Genomic DNA, 16,997 nt, shown 5'->3' with positions numbered 1-16,997 from the left:
AATCTGCATTTTGTTCTTAAGAGTAAGGCCAATGTCTTGTAGCTATGATGAATTGATGAACCTTCATAAGTCTGTCACAGGGCGTTCCTCGATTGAATTCTTTATATTCACAGTTTTGTGAATAAAAAATCTATCCAATACAAAATAATAATTATGCTCAAAGCTAGTTCCTGATACTGAATCCTAAACCATAGAGGTGAAAAGGTAACAGACACATAGAGTAGAAGATACTTTAGAGTTATAATAGACTAGCGACCCGCCCATGCTTCGCACAGGTACAATGTATTTATACTTAAAAACCTTCCTCTTGGATCACTCTATCTATTTAAAAAACCGCATCAAAATCTATTGCGTAGTTTTAAAGATCTAAGCATGCATAGGGACAGACAGACAGCGAAGCGACTTTGTTTTTTAATATGTAGTGATTGTAGTGATAGTGATAATAATATGTGTACAGAACAGAACAGAAATAAACACAGATAGCATTTCGATATATTCATCGTATTAACATTTTCAATTCGTCCAATGAGATCTGATTATTTACTCAAAAAACATCGACACTGACAAAATAACCGCGTAATTTATTCAGCATTAAAACAAAGGCTTGATTAAAACATGAAATTTCAGTGTAAACGAAGCCAAATGAATCCGAGTACATTTTAATGGCGGATTTCATAAGAACCGAGCGGCCATGGCCATAACCATGAGCTTATTAAGCCGTACGATCGAAATGAGCCTTCTGAACAGCCAGTTAACGAGTAAGTGCTAGTCGAACAGCCTGTTATGCCACAGCCTGAAGTAATCAGCCAACTATTTTGCAGCTAATTAAAATAAAATAAAAAATACTTAATATACTTGGACATTTTTACACTGCGCCGCTAGCCCCAAACTAAGCAAAGCTTGTACTATGGGTACTAGACAACGGATATAAATACTTTTTTTTTTTGTAAATACATACATCATTTTATTATACATAGAAAACAATTGACGACTGAAGTTTTTGTATTACACAATAAATAAAAATGTTAACTATCACCAAATAGGCGGCATAGTAAAGTCCTAACCTAGTTTTAACGTTTACGTATTCATTAAGTGTAATAAAGACTTTATTACTTTATTAGTGTAAATTTAAGAATGTTACTTAATATCAAGATGTAGTATGCTCTTGTCATAAAATGTAATAAAAGCTAATAGGAGACTTCTCCAAAAATGTAACATGCCTTATGAACTACGAGTAGTAAGAGGGTAGTTTTTTTTTGACAGCAGTAAGTGGTTTAAGGTGATTGATTACGTTTTATTTTTTTCGCGAGTGATAAAGACAAAGTAATAAGGTTATAAATTCTGACTATATTTTGTAACTCCAAAATTTCTACCAAAATCATGTAAAACGCGCTGGCTGTTCTCTTCTACCAACAAAAGGGCCGTTAAACCCAGAACGCACTGCCGTAAACACGATAATTAGAGCAATTAGCGACAGTGTAGACTCTGCCTTTGTTTGGTGCAGCGAGGGGAGTCCCCTTCGGTGAAATGGCTAAGTGTTCGGTGCCGATCGCTTTGTTTCTTGTTGTGTGACGTTAAAGGGTTAAATTGGGTAACATTATTAGGTTTAGATGCAGAATCGATCATTTTATTACGCAAAGTGAAACGAAAAATAGGCTCTTTACTTTTATCGACAGCACATCTTACCTACTGATATTTTGTAAGGATGTATAGATTTGTTACTCTTTCACGCAAAGGCTACTGACTCTATAGCTACTATAGCCTTATCGTTAATATACATTTAGAATAACTATACTAAGCTATAACAGTATTAAAGATCTGTGAGAAGATGAAATTCACGCGGGCGAAGTCGCGGGCAGAAGCTAGTCTTTTATAAATACGGGTAGATAAGAAGATACCTCTGTTTTTAAATTGATATGCCGTCTGTACACCAAAAAATGTAAAAGACCGATTTGAGCTGTTCTGAAGAAAAGATGAAGAAAAATCTAATCTTTCTAAGCCATCACACATCACATTGCTTTCTAAGCCATCGAGCCAAATCAAAGCTCATTACAGGTTGTCCCGTTCCCGAATATTGCTAATATTCCCAGAAATATTAAATATTAATAAACAGGAACCATCCCAAGTCCCAGGAAATGGGATCGGTGTTTTATTGGGCAAAGAGAGCGAATGGACGCCCCGCAATAAACGGGCTCGTAAACAGAATGGACTATTCGATTTGTGTTTGCATTATAATAATAATGATACTTTATTATTATTTTATTGGCTTTAAAATTCAAAACATTTGAAATGAAAATCGTTTTACCACAATTTTTTTGAGACCCTGCAGCATTCATTATTTTTCAGCACTTTTTCCACTCTCCCTTTAGTATGATATTTATAGAGACAAACATCTAGGTTTCCAAATCATTCACTTAATAAGATCTTTATAAATCCTTCAAAAACTGTAAAAATAATGAAAACACCTATCTACTTTTTTGGGGTTCAAAGCCAAAAATATTATTCCTTCTTTCACCTTCTTCAGCGTTCATTGTACCGAAATTATGCATATCATTAATATCAATCCCGACCTAAATTTTAAGTATGTAAATCTAAATCCAATCCTACTTCCTAAAATCGGATATTAAGGCCATCTTTCTTTACACAAGCTCTCGAACTCGGTTCGACAATTGCCTACCCTCGCCATCGGTGGCCTTAAAGGAATGATGTTACGCCCTGCCTATTGCCCCCTGTCGCAAAGAATAAGCTTGTGTAAATTAGGCAGAAATGTTGAACGATTCTTATCTTTGTTTGGGTTGGTATTTCTGAATGTTATTTGATAGAAAACATTGAAACAGCTGACTGATGAACCCTTTTGTACACTATTATAAAGAATATAATTTTAAAAACGGTTACAAATTTATTACGCGAATTTAGTACGCGTGGATCTCGTTTTACCCCCTTCATCTATCTTACGCGGTTTAGATTTTTTCATACAAATGTTTTTTCCCGCTAACTCCCGTTCCCGTGAGAATTTTGCAATATCCTGTTGTAACATAAGCTTTAAGTTTACTAAGGTACCTGCATGCCAAATTTCAAGCGTCTAACTTAAGCGGTTTAGATTTTTCATACAAAAGTATTTTCCCGATAATTCCCGTTCCCTTGGGAATTTCGGGAATTCTTTTCTTAGTGCACCTCTACGGTACCTAAGCTACGTCCCATCCAAAGTTCTCATCAAATTTCAAGTGCCTACGTTTAGCCGTTGATATGTCAGTCAGTCAGTCAGTTTCTATTTTATTTTATTTTCTATTTTATTTGTTATTTTTAAAGAAACGTAAAATTTGTGCTAACTGGTAAATCAACTTTAATACAATCAATCACACTTTGAAATAAGCCCTGCCTGAATTATGATATTTACATTTTTGAGGTAGTAACATAAATGATGAAGTACCTACATGTCTTCAACGCAATTGGTCACTTTAATACGCACATAGATAGAGCGTCTTAAAGCAAAAAGAAGTTTCTTTGTTTGTAAAAGCTATATTAATGTGGCACTTCTGTATTTTTTGCGCAGTTTATTCTACAGCCGGGGTCAAGTCCTAATCTGGTGTCACTCGCAACATTGTTTTCGAGCGTTACGGAAAAAAGTTTCGAAGTCGGGTGTTTTAGGGTTCTCTTGCGAAACTTTATCCATAACAAACAAACGGGGACTGCCCCGTTATTTGAAATCTTTTATGTCGAATAAAAATATTACTGACTGAGTTACCTACCTTTATTTAAATAACTTGCGAATTTTAAGAATTTAAACATTATATTTTCTTGTACATTATCACAATGTAATTACTTTTGTAAAGGTAAATGGTAGGTGCATGCAAACACTTTTTATTTAACCTTGAACACTTTATTGTCACCACTGTACCACCACAATGTGTCCCTACAAATTATTATTATTATCATTCTTGAAACAAAAAAAATAACTACAAGAACGTAAACACACAATTTACTCACGATGCGACGCCTATTACGACTTACGAGAGCATTTTTCTAATAAAAGCTTAGATTTTATATCAAAAACTCCTCCAGAACCCTGAAAATCTCAAAACAACTGCCACTTTTATGTAACAAAGTCGACACTTCATCCAGCTTGGGTTTGAATATTAATTTCAATGTCACTTTAGCGTTCAGTTCTTTCTTTACAAAGATTTCGGGTTTTCGTGTTGACGTTTTATACTTTCGTGATAAAAAGTTTACGGTTGAAACTTTACTTTGTGTAACTTTAGGTTCCACTTGAAATTGCAGAATTTATTTCTAAATCCTTATTTGAAAATAAAAAAGATAGCTCTTAAAATGTGGAATTGAAATAGAACGCGACAATATAAAATTTTATATTATTATTACAAAATAGTAGATCAAATCAAATCATTTATTCAGCACTTAGCACATTTCCAGGGCGCAAATATAGCTTGCCCTACCACCACTTTGGGACAGCATAATATGGGCTAGCTGAGAAGAAGTAGTGGAAGAAACTCAGGTTGATGTTCTGATATATTTATTTGTGTAAAAAAATATATTGTTGAACAAGATGCCATGAAAGTAAATTGTGGGAAAAACCTTTAATTTCCACTTCAAAGTGTTGTCCTAATAATCCTAACTAAACATTGTTTTCCTTAACTCAAACTGTTTTATTGTTCCAGGCGGAGTGTGGTCCCTGGGCAACCTCTCGATATCGGTGCCCCGCGCGGTACTCTCGGGGGAGGGCCAGTCTGCGATCCTGAGGTGCTCTTACGATTTGGAGGGCGCTGCTTTGTATTCGATAAGGTGAGGAATGTTCTTGATATGTCATGCTAATTATAATAATGTCGTCGATGTAAATATATTTTTGTTTATTTTCAAAGATAACTTTATTAGCTACAAAAGATGCTGCGCGAATCCAAATGCAAATTAAGAAAAAACCTTAAATTATTATAATGTTATTTGTGTCTTGGCTGAGTAGTAAATATCCCAATGGATATGTTGGTCATATTATACAATAACCAGTTAATCAATCAACATAGGAACCTATGATATAACTTGGATTTTGTAGACTCTCGATTTGATTTTTCAGCATCGATTGACATAGATTTTTCAGTTTCAATCATTAATAACAGTATCAAGAGCGAAATTTTGCAATGTAAAGTAACCGTGTGATATTAAAGTAAATCGCTTCTACTACTTTTATCTCTCAACTTGAGAACTATTTAGCACAAATCCCACTTCCCTAAGAAGCCACACATCCTCGCTGACGTTTAATTTGTCGGCAGATGGTACCGCGCCGAGAACGAGTTCTACCGGTACGTCCCGCGGGAGATGCCGCCGACGATGGTGTTTCCGCTGCCGGGGGCTTCGGTCGATGTGAGTGCTTATTGGACAGTAAATAACTGTATTTAAAAGATTTGTTGGTTTAGTAAGCTTAAGATCTTTAACGGAAAGATAGTGAAGCTAAGGAAATGACAAGAACCGCCAATCTTAATTCACCCCTTTGGCTAGATTACTGGCATTATTCCACTTGGAATTTATTTATTTATTAAGGCATACACAACAGGTAACAATTAAGGGATACAACGGTAGTTACAAATAATTGCAATTATCTATACTTCTATACTAATATTATAAAGCTGATGTTGTGGAAGATGACGCTCTACCACCATAAGGAAGCTATGGTGTTAGAGCATTTAATTTACACAATCTTGGTTTGTCTATATATACTGGGCAGGGTAAAAAACTTCGTCACCGCGATGCAGGATTGTATGCGCGGTGGAGTTTGCCATAGTAAGATCGTAACAGCGCCATCTGTTGGTACGGTTTGTAGTGGCGCAATTTATTAATCACAGTTTGTTTATTTGGTTGAACGCGCTAATCTCAGGAACTACTGGACCAATTTGAAAAATTCTTTTTGTGTTGGATAGTCCGTTAATCCCTGAAGGCTTTAGGCTATATATCATCACGCTAAGACCACTAGGAGCGGAGCACCAATGAAGAATGTTTCAAATCAGTGATTTTTTTCCTTTTGAGAGCTGACGCTGCGTAAACGGTTAAAGTTTCGCATAAATTATGTATGATAGGATTTTCCCCTTTAAAAGTTCTACAAAAAAGTCCGCGACAGCATATGTCTATCTTTTATGGTTGGCTCACTGTAACCTTTTTGTCTGGATGTCTGGATGTTTGTTCCTCTTTCACGCAAAAACTAATAAACGGATTTTGTTGAAACTTTACAGTATTATTATTTATAACCCAGGCTAACATATAGGCTACAATTTATGATGATATGTGACAAACTAAATTTCAATAAATAGTTAAGAGGTGAGAAATATCTTTAAAAACGCCATCTATCGACGTGCTTTTGACGGTCGTAAACATTCATGAGAGCGAAGCCGTGAAACGTATCATTAGTCCTAATTAGGAACTAAATATTACATTTATAGAACTGTTCATAATATTTAAAATTTAGTCAATAAAGATATTTTATGTAATTGAATAATTCACTGTGTTTAAACGAGCAAATCAATGTCTAAATTAGTGACCGCCATCTATCGACGTGCTTTTGCGGTCGTTAACATTCATGAGAGCGAAGCCGTGAAAAGTATCATTAAAAATTTATGTAATTGAATCATTCACTGTGTTTAAACGATCAAATAGTATTCAAACATTTAGATAATAACGTTAAAAACCATTTAAAAATCCTATGAGAACTTTTTCGACTTCTACACGGACAAAGTCGCGGGCAAAAGCTATTTGTAAAATCATCATCATCATCATCATCATCATTTCAGCCATAGGACGCCCACTGCTGAACATAGGCCTTTGTAAAATAATTAGACTAAATTATTAAAAGTGCCTACCCAAAGTCATTAATCCACGCGGACGAAGTCGCGGGCACAGCTAGTTACAGAATAATGCTTATAAATCTAGATTGGAATTGAAATAGAAGCTACGTTTTAGATCATTAAAAATAAATGATAAAATATTTTCGTGCTTCACTTCATGTTTTGTCATATTAGGCTGAGTTGCACCAACTTAAATTTTAATCGTAACAAAACAATACACGGCGTGTTAAAGTAAGATGGTGTAACTCAGCCTTAGTGTTAGGTTTTTGAGTTGATAAAGATTGTACTTAAAATCATTTTACCTCTAAAAATAAATAGTTTATGATGATTAATACACACCAGATCAGATGGATCGAAGACCCCCATTTTCCTTTATTATCCTTCTTTTTCTTTCTTTAAGACCAGACTAATGAATACCCAATAGATTAAAATCAACTGCACTATCTACTTCAAAGGCATTTTAATTTAACTTCTTTATTATTTTTTCCTATCAGCTAGCGCAGTCAGACCACCAGCAGGTGCGAATAGTGAACATGAACCGGCGCCTCAGCGGCGACTACCAGTGTGAGGTCTCAGCGGACGCGCCGCTGTTCCACACCGACATCCGATCGGCGCCGCTCACTGTTGTTGGTAAGCCGACCTTGTTGTCCACACAATAGCTTTTTTATTACAATGACAGTGAACATTGTAAAATACAATTTGTAATAAGACAGCTAGAACATTAGCCACTTTTTGGAATCTGGATGTAGTGCAGTGATCACAGTCACAGATTCTACTCCGCAACATTAACCTTTTCAGCGCCACGTCAAATACAAAAGCCATCACTCTGACGCCATTTGTTTAGTTTACATATACTCAATTAGCCTATTACTGAAATCATTTTTAAGGCGGATTAATCCGTCGTTGGGGGTCACCCTGATGTACGGATGTATCCGTCATTGGCGTTGAAAAGGTTAAAAACGCCAAACGTGGCGATTGAGTTGCTTTTAGGAAGCTCGACGCAGCGACAAAAGTCGCTAAAACGCGCGATTCCGATACCGCGTCCGAACGCATGTTGTCGCAAAATCGCCGATCGCCGTCGTTAAAAGTAGCATGTGTGCTATGACCCCATAACGCGTCCGAACATAATAAATAAATAAATATCCTTAGACATTTTACACTGCGCCTCTAGTCCCAAACTAAGCAAAGCTTGTACTAGGGGTACTAGACAACGGATATAAACATACTTAAATACTTACTTAATAATGAAGTTGCCAAATCGCGATGCTGCATCGATACAGTCGCAAAATTTTGTATGTGCTAGGCGACTCTACAATAATTACGCAAGTTTATTATTTAAGTTAATACCTAATAACAAATCTTTTCCTTATGAATCCAACGGTATCAAAAAGAACCAAAAGATTTTCAATTAAAAGTTCCCCGAAGAATTCCCAAGTTTCCATCATATAAAGTGACAAAATCAGATTAAAGTATGACTTTATCGTTGGAGAGACCATCAGTGTCTTCGTCCTTTTATCGTCCAAGATGGAGGGAAAAACTCGAGCAATGGAGAATCGTTTCATCTTGCAGAAATATTTTTATAGAAAATGTTTGAAAATGATAAGTCAATTTACTTAATTCTGGAACCACCTTCTATTATTTTCCTACTAATATTATAAATGCGAAAGTTTGGATGTCTGAATGTTTGTTACTCTTTCACGCAAAAACTACTGAACGGATTTTGATGAAACTATTATTGTTTATAACCCAGAATAATGTATAGGCTATAATTTATGACGATCTGTGACAAACTAAATTTCACGCAGGTGAAGCCGCGGGCAAAAGCTAGTAAAGTATAATAATAGGTACCTACTATTAATTGCCGCAACAATACAATTCCCCGTGACAAGTGTTTTTAGAGGTTAGTATAGTAATTTTCACACATTCGTCATACTAAAGGCGACCCTTATAATGTCTACTAGTCTAATATACAGACTACAGGCATTTGCCACTTAGCCTTGGGCTACAATACCCAATGTAAGGCTTGATTTTAATAACAATGCCTAGCGAGTCTATTCATCTGTGACTTGATTGAAAGCCTTGGAGAGAGGAAATCTTGGCTAGTGTTTATTTCGTAAAGTAACTATAGGTATAATGCTTAAGCTCAGTTAGTGCCTGAGGCTTCAGTCTGCACATATTTGATGTACTTAAATTTGGCTATTCTTACCGTTAGGATAATTCCTGGCAATAAGTGGTGACTGACTTTCCGGCGTTTCTTCTCAGCACTTGCCATATGTTTGTCTCGAAGCGCTGGTAGGGCCCAAAAGATAAGGAGACATGTAAAGTGCCCCATAAGGGCTACCTTTTTTTTATATAATAATATTTGACGTTCACAAGTGCTACTTGTTTGTGGTCTAAACTGAATAAATATTTTTGATTTAGATTTTGAGGCATGGGGGCGGCACAGGAGGGGTGACATTGACATTTATGACGTGACAGAGTATACAAATCTGTAGGCGATTTGAAGTTTTGCTGACGTTTGACCGTCACAAAAGCAGTCTCCCGTGCCACCCCTATCCTCAGGCACTGACTCCACGTTATGTTTTGTTTTATTTTTGTTTTAGAGCGCTTTCACAGTTAGCGATTTAGCAGCGCGACAAAAGTGCGACAGACGCGCTGCCAAAAATTTCTTATTATGTGACAGCGGATGCAAGCCTTCACATTATAAAAACGCCGCTGCCGCGCTGCTGTCGCGCTTCTAACGCCCTAATGTGAATGAGCTCTTATGCAAGCCACCTTAATAATGATTATCTATCTGTTCCCATAGATCCACCGTTCCGAGCGCCCCAAATCACCGTCTCCCAAAGGAGCTACGCCAGAGGAGACCAGATCAGAGCCAACTGTTCGGTCGACGAAGCCTACCCGCCCCCTAACATTACATGGATCTTGGATGACCATAAGGTAACGAAAAATTATTTGCAAAATTATTTGCCAGAACGTTGATGACTCTGTCTGTACATTAAAAAACATTAAAAGCCACTTTACGACGACGACATCTTAAAGGTAGCAGGAAGGCGCTGGACACAGACCGCTACCAACTGGTCTACATGGAAATCATTGGGGGTGGCCTATGTTCAGCAGTGGACGTCCTACTACGGCTAAAATAATGATAATGGTGATTAAAAGCAACTTTTAGTCAATCTTTATAACAATACGCCGCGCCTTTTATGCAAGCAAGGCACCCATTAACATTATGACACGATCAACACCCATAGGTGTTTTGATACATAATATCAAAACACTAAAGCGTGGTCACGACGAACATTATGCCGAATCAAAATGTTCAGTCGCAAATGCTTTTGTTGATGCATTGACCATTTAAGAAAAAGCAAAAGAGCTTGACTCTGACACTATTTTTGCAGAAAATAATTACCTATAAAAGAAACCTCAATTTCTTGGCCATGTTGCTGGCTAGAAAAAATATATTTTTGTACGACTTATAACAAGACCAATTGAACGATTGTCAATTCCTTTGTCTCTTCTACACTCAAGGGGTTGCTTACAAATTCACGTGTCATTACATAAAGTGTAAATATCTCTGATACGTTATTTCGCAAACGCGACCCAAATATTTTGCCCAACAAAAGGTTTTCACCCGAAGGAGCGCCTGCTTTTTATTCACGGCCGGAGTTGAAAACAATATGCCGTTATTCGTAGATTTTTCTTCATTAGTAAAAGAGGATATTTTTTATTTTGTCCCAGATTTTTTTGGCGCAATCGTGTAGTCGCTGCTAAGTTTTTATTGATTCGAAAGGGACTGGGAGTTTTTCTATTCTGAGAACGATTTGGTTTTAATAGAGTTGTTATTTCATCGAGATTTTTACGATTGGAATTTGCTGATAGACCCTTTTTTGGAACAATATTGCGTTGTCTGTACCCCAATCAGAATTGTCTTTTATTCAAAGTAGATCGAGAACGCGGTAGAGTAGATATTCAAAAGGTATTTTGAGGCTTAATTTGATTCCGGAAGAATATAAATAAAGTCTAAAACAATGTAAGGCGAAAAGGAGGCTTTTAAAAGAAAGGAGAATAAAATGTCTATAAAACTATTCTATCACAGTTTCTGACTTCTGAGTTACATTGAGTACATTGTTATATGTTCCCGGTGTGGCAGTAAAGGAGATAAAGGTTTGCTTTAAAATGCTTCCATAATTCTGGCAAGAAAAAAATTATTTCGTGTTTGGATTGGGCCAAGATAGACACATAGTAATGCCTTTATAGTTTGACATCAGTAGGGACAATTTGACACCATTCTTCAATAATTCGAAATCACAACTTTTCTAAAAAGACACTAATTCATTCTGGTCTTAAAAACTTAATTAGTTTTAAATTACCTGTAAATTACGATTTTTGGTTGCATTGTAATTGAAAAAAGTAGTTTATTTGAGAGACAAAATAGTGACGTCACTTGCTTGTAGTGCCATACAAAATCTATGGGAGAGATTCGTTTTGACAGTTTTAAAAAGTACGTCAATTGATTGGTGGTGGCAACATGTCTAAATATTGACACCTCATTTAGTGCAGTTGGATTGGGTCATGTTAGACCCACAAAAGGGCGACTGACACTAGTGTTGTGATTATGTTAGATCCACATAAAGACCTGACCTAAATATCAACTCCGAACACTATAGAAATACGAAATTTTAATAGCATTCCCCATTGTATCACAGATAGCTGAGACGATCTCCTGGCGAGCCACCGAGCTGGACTTCAAAGAGCGGGCCGCCTTCAGCCAGCTGGAGATCTCCATCCTGGAGGTGGAGCACTACAAGATGGGCATCACCTACACCAGCTCCAGCCTCAACAAGGTCTACCACGACCACTACGTGTATGATCGGGATCATGATAAGGAGGACAGTGAGCTTCTTAGGTAAGAGTAAGAGTCAGAATTATTACTCGTTTCTATTTATGTTTTATCGACCTCTGAGTCTGAAGCAGATGGTCTTACTACAAGACCACAGATGCGGTTTAGACGAATTAATTAATGGAAAGCTGTTTCTGCAGCTAGGTATTATTGTTTCTTCGATCAATCAATCAGCATCAATCAGTAAATCATCAAAATATAATAACATGCTACAAACCGAAGGAATTAACTGCCAACAATACACTGTGACAGACCTAACTAGACCATAATTATTATAAACACATAGATCAGACTTTGTTAAAATTTAATTTAATGGGAATCTATTATGAGTAAAAAATATTATTACGACCGTCATAAAAAAAAAAAACAAAATCCACAAACGTTTTTGAGTAGGTCAAAGTAACAGATCACAGAAAACTTTTTTAGAACACATCTCACAAAAGTATCAAACATTTTATTTCTATGGCAACATATTATAGCGACATTTCCTATCGGATGTGAAGACACACGTCGCTGAGCCATGGAACCAAGTCAGTAAGAAATTAATGAATATTTTTCTTTCCCATAGATACACCCTCATACCTCCACCATCGAGCCAGTTCACCCTGAGTTGCGTGGCGACCATCTTCGACATCTACGAGCGGAAGAGTGACGCCGTCTACGTCAAGGAGGACTCGCCTCAGCCCGCCTCCGTCACGGGAGAGGACTCTTCAGGTAATCAGCCTAAACCATATGTAATTTCAAGGGGATTATACCCAGATTGTACGACTCGGAGTCGAGTCGCACAGCGAGCAATGGGAAGACAGATGCTTGGCGTTTCCCTAAAAGATCACAAAAGGAACGAGTAGATCAGAGAAAAGACGGGGGTTAGCGACGTGGTAGAAGTGATTGAGAGCCGTAAATGGAGATGGGCAGGGCACATTGCACGGATGAACCAGGATCGCTGGGCCAGAAAGACCCTGGAGTGGAGACCCCGCAACAACACCCGCGGCAGTGGGGTCGTCCACTAAACGGTGGATAGACGACATCCGGCAACAGGCTGGAGTGAACTGGATGCGTGTGGCCAGGGACAGAAGTCGGTGGAGGGTTGAAGAGGAGGCCTATGTTCGAAGGCGAACCCAAAGGCTGCTATAGATAGATAGATACCCAGATTAGTCTTCATGAAGGAGGACTCGCCTCAGCCCGCCTCCGTCACGGGAGAGGACTCCTCAGGTAATCAGACAAAACCAAATGTAATTTCAAGGGAACTATACCAAAAAGCATTTTTTTTTTCTCTTTTCTCCCTTTTTTTTAACTCAAATTAATAATACCAAGAAGCTGCTTCTCCCCCTTATTTCCACCTCCTTTTCCTCCCCTTTTTTCCTCCTCCTTTTCCCCTTTTTTAGTAAAACAAATCCCACTAAAAACATCTTCATACAAAGTGTTGCCAAGACGAGACCATAATGGATCGCATTTTGGTAAAGTTTGATTTTTGATCTCATGTAGAGCCAGGCCTGTTCATCTCCGCGAGTTTACATCGAAAACAAAACACGCACGATGGCCCACCTACAGGATACTATTCGACAAGGCCTCACATACGAGCCAACATTGACTCACGCACGCGTATTCTTGTGTTTGATGGAAGAAAATAAAGAAAATGGTGTACTAAATACTGTGCAGTATTTAACTGCCTAAATATAATAAAAACACAGAATGTAATTTTTTAAGTTGCCTCAAGACACTGAGAGGTAAATAAGTAGTTAATATCGTCCATATCCATGATAATTCATTCTAAATCATGTATTTCCTCCGCCATTTTCCGCAGTTTGGCACCTCACGTCACATCATTTTACCAAAGTCAGCCCTATAGCTTCGGCGCAGTGCCGATCACTGACGTTTGTCAACAAAATGGTGCTTGACTCTTGAGACAGGCTAAATTACACCATTTTGTTAATGACATTGAGCATAATTTTTTTTAAATACCTTCGCGAAGTAAAACTTCTGTACGTAGTACTTATTATTCTGTGGTAGAGCCAAGATTCTAGCTCTACACCCCATAGCTAAACAAACTTTACATAGTCAAAATATTGACATGGCCAAGGTGCCATTCCATTTCGCTTGACTCATTAGTACATGCCGTATTCAAGAAGCACATCAAGAAGCAGTTTTTTCTGAAGAACACAAAGCATCTATAAATAAATAATAATAAATAAATAAATCTTTAGACAATTTCACACATCGCCAGCTAGCCCCAAAGTAAGCAACTTAATGCTTGTGTTATGGGTGCTAGCTTAACGGATATACTACTTATATACTTTTTTTTTTAAATACATACATATTATACATAGTAAGTAAATCTGCTCCCATTACTTTAATTAGAATACTGTTCATTGAACGGAATAATTTTCTATTCCTACAAGATCAGTGAATTTATTGCAATAAACTTCGTGGAAAATAAACGTCCCTGTAGTTCAATCGGCCAGATAAAAGTCTTCTTCGACCTTTATCATTTTACTTAATTAATGTTTGGATTTTAGTTTCAGAATGAAAATTAATATTTTGTTTGTATTTTATTTAAGCTTGTTAATCGTAAAAATTACTCGTATGTAAAAAAAGAATAAATACTCTTACATACATACCTACCTTTACAAGCACAAAACAATTTAGTATTCGTAACCTTATTCACCTGCAGTGTCTTTAGAATAATGTCAGTTGGTGCGGATCCAATATTGATAATATCTCAAATTCTCTGGGGTGCGTCCTCAGTGTAAGCGCGATGCAGGAAAACGTGCAAAGTGCCAGAAAAATAGTGACAGGGATTTCTTATAATCTTGAGACACAAGAAGCAGTAAAAATGGATAATTTATAATCTTTTAACGTCTTCAAGTTACCTGACCTGGAGATGGATCTCAAGTTCCAAATGTTATTATACTGTCACATAATGTCTATCTCGTCAATGTGCAGTAGTTAAAAGATAAATGGCTACCATTACTAAAAAGTTTTGCGAGTCCTATTCTGGGAAAACTATTTATTTTTCATTTTTTAATGGGACAGGAGGCAAACGAGTTCTTATCACATCTGGAAATTTTAAACATAATAAGGTTTTACTGGTTAACAGATTGTCTTGGGTAGTAGTAGGCGTTATAACGGTATTAAGACCTACTAAAAATTCCAAAAATAACGAATGAACAAATTCCACTCGGTCGCTAAACGCTACCGCTCCGCTCCCCGCCGTAACTCAGCCCCCAAATGTGAACTATGCAGAAATTTTTCCATTTCATCTGAGCACAGTGTTCGATAAAATCACTCTAGAACTATGCAATATGTATGAGATACAGCCGTTATCATAAATATAGTTAACATTCATGTATTCCCCTAGTGTGGCCGTATGAGGGAATCCCAGCATTGTCTGGGCTAGAAATGGATTACTTTTTTATGTCAATGCCGCAATCTCGGCGAGCACTGCCAAATATGTAATATATCCAGTTAAGTTATTCCGCTGAGGGTTATTAAGGGGACTAGTTTAAGCCGACGACTTTGCCTTTGCGAAGACATACGCCTTTTCTTTTTATTTGTTTCGATTAGAATCTAAGATAAACTTTTCTGCCGAACTGCACTTTTGAGTTTCGATGAGATTTGTAACCAGTACGTACCCAAAATAGGGTATTTGCTACCACCAATCAATAATTGGCGTACTTTTTAAAACTGTCAAAACGAGACTCTCCCATAGATTTTGTATGGCAATACTAGCCAGTGACGACACTATTTTGTCAAGTCAATTCAATTACTTTTTTCAATTAATTTACAGGTAATTTAAAACTTATTAAGTTTTTAAGACCAGAATTTAAAAAACTTGTGCTTTAGAATTATTGGGGAGAGGTGGCAAATACTCAATTACCTATGACCTACCAGCTTTAAGACAAGCTTTGGCAAGGTATGCTTGGCTTCCTACTAGAAGCTTTGCAGCAATCTCAGTCATCACTGTCTGCCAATTTTATTATACAGGGTGTTCGGAAGAGGATTAGCCGTAACACGTTAGGTCATAATATAGGTTAGATAGAGCCATTTTACGAATACAAAGTCGGCCATTTATTTTGATCCTGTGTGAGCATTTGAGCAACAGTTTGTTTGAGCAATTGTAGCTATTGGATTTTGGAAAATACTGGAAGGATTTTGAATTACATATTTGAAAAATCCTTACAGTATTTTCAAATGTAATTGGTTCCAAACCGGAGACTATCAAATATAAATTAAAATTCTTTATTACCATGTAGGCCCTTTTAGAGCACATAAATATAGCAATACTTTGGGACAACATAATATCAACTGGTGCGTAGAAGTGGTGGAAGAAACTCATGTCCGTTTTCACTATCAATCCCTAACTTTTAGGTGACCCCTATGTAAACACTATTCCTGATATTTTTACCATAGGGGTCACTTAAAAATTAGGGATTGATGGTGAAAACGGGCATTAGTCACCTTTATACTCGTATTACTTTTTCAATTACGGTGCACAGTAAAACCAAAACTGGTTTTTGTGACACCGTCAAATAGTTATCATTAATATTTGGAAATGCTATGTAACTTGTTTTAAATAAATAAATAAATATAATTCTACCTATAGTAGATTCTGTGATCAATTTTACTATCGGTATTTTCTTTATGTAGTAAAAAATAAACCTCTACCTTAGCCCTTTTACGATATTTTTAAATGAAATTTCAATATGCTCCCTCTATTCCAGGTACTGCGCCCTCATCCAGCGCCATCTTGCTGATCGCCTGCGCGTGCGCGTGCCTGCAGCGCGCGTTATGATCCCCCCGCGCGCCGCGCGCCGCCCCCCTTAAGCAGTACCGAAACTGAATGTTGTGATAGACACTTAATGAAATAATAGTCGATTCTAGTGTAAGACATATACTTATTTGAATGTTGCCGATTACTATATGTGAATATGTAAATAAATTCATTAGTTACTGATTTTTGGTGTTTTATTTTGTAGTGTAATATTGCCCTGTTTAATAATGTTGCTTAAAGGTCATAGCAGACCTATATCTGTGTAAAGCCTGGTCCGTGAGCACGTAGAATCCCGTCCAATGACCCCAAGCTACCCATCCTTATCGCTCGCGCCTAATTATATTGCTGTCGCGACTGTGCGACGCGCGCCCGCAGTGAGTGTGCGAGCGCGCCAGCAACATAATTACGTGCGAGCGACAAGGATGGACAGCTTGGGGTCATTGGACGGGATTCTACGTGCTCACGGACCAGGCTTTAGCAG

General features: G+C 37.2%; 1 protein-coding gene across 1 annotated transcript; it reads left to right on the top strand.

Annotated features, from left to right (window-relative positions):
* Nucleotides 1–4,666: 4,666 nt before the first annotated feature.
* Nucleotides 4,667–16,651, top strand: LOC114361041 (uncharacterized). Its single transcript, XM_028315957.1, has 7 exons — nt 4,667–4,797; nt 5,280–5,370; nt 7,337–7,472; nt 9,649–9,782; nt 11,552–11,751; nt 12,314–12,459; nt 16,467–16,651. Exons 2-7 carry the CDS (start codon nt 5,326–5,328, stop codon nt 16,535–16,537), a joined length of 732 nt encoding a protein of 243 aa, XP_028171758.1. The 5' UTR covers nt 4,667–4,797; nt 5,280–5,325; the 3' UTR covers nt 16,538–16,651.
* The last annotated feature ends 346 nt before the right edge of the window (nt 16,652–16,997 follow it).

This window comes from Ostrinia furnacalis, unplaced genomic scaffold (assembly GCF_004193835.3).
Source record: "Ostrinia furnacalis isolate ACB-3 unplaced genomic scaffold, ASM419383v2 OfSCF5395, whole genome shotgun sequence".
In the NCBI taxonomy this organism is placed as follows: Eukaryota; Metazoa; Arthropoda; class Insecta; order Lepidoptera; family Crambidae; genus Ostrinia; species Ostrinia furnacalis.
Note: the sequence above shows the minus strand (reverse complement) of the source record. Positions and strands in the feature narration are given on the sequence as shown.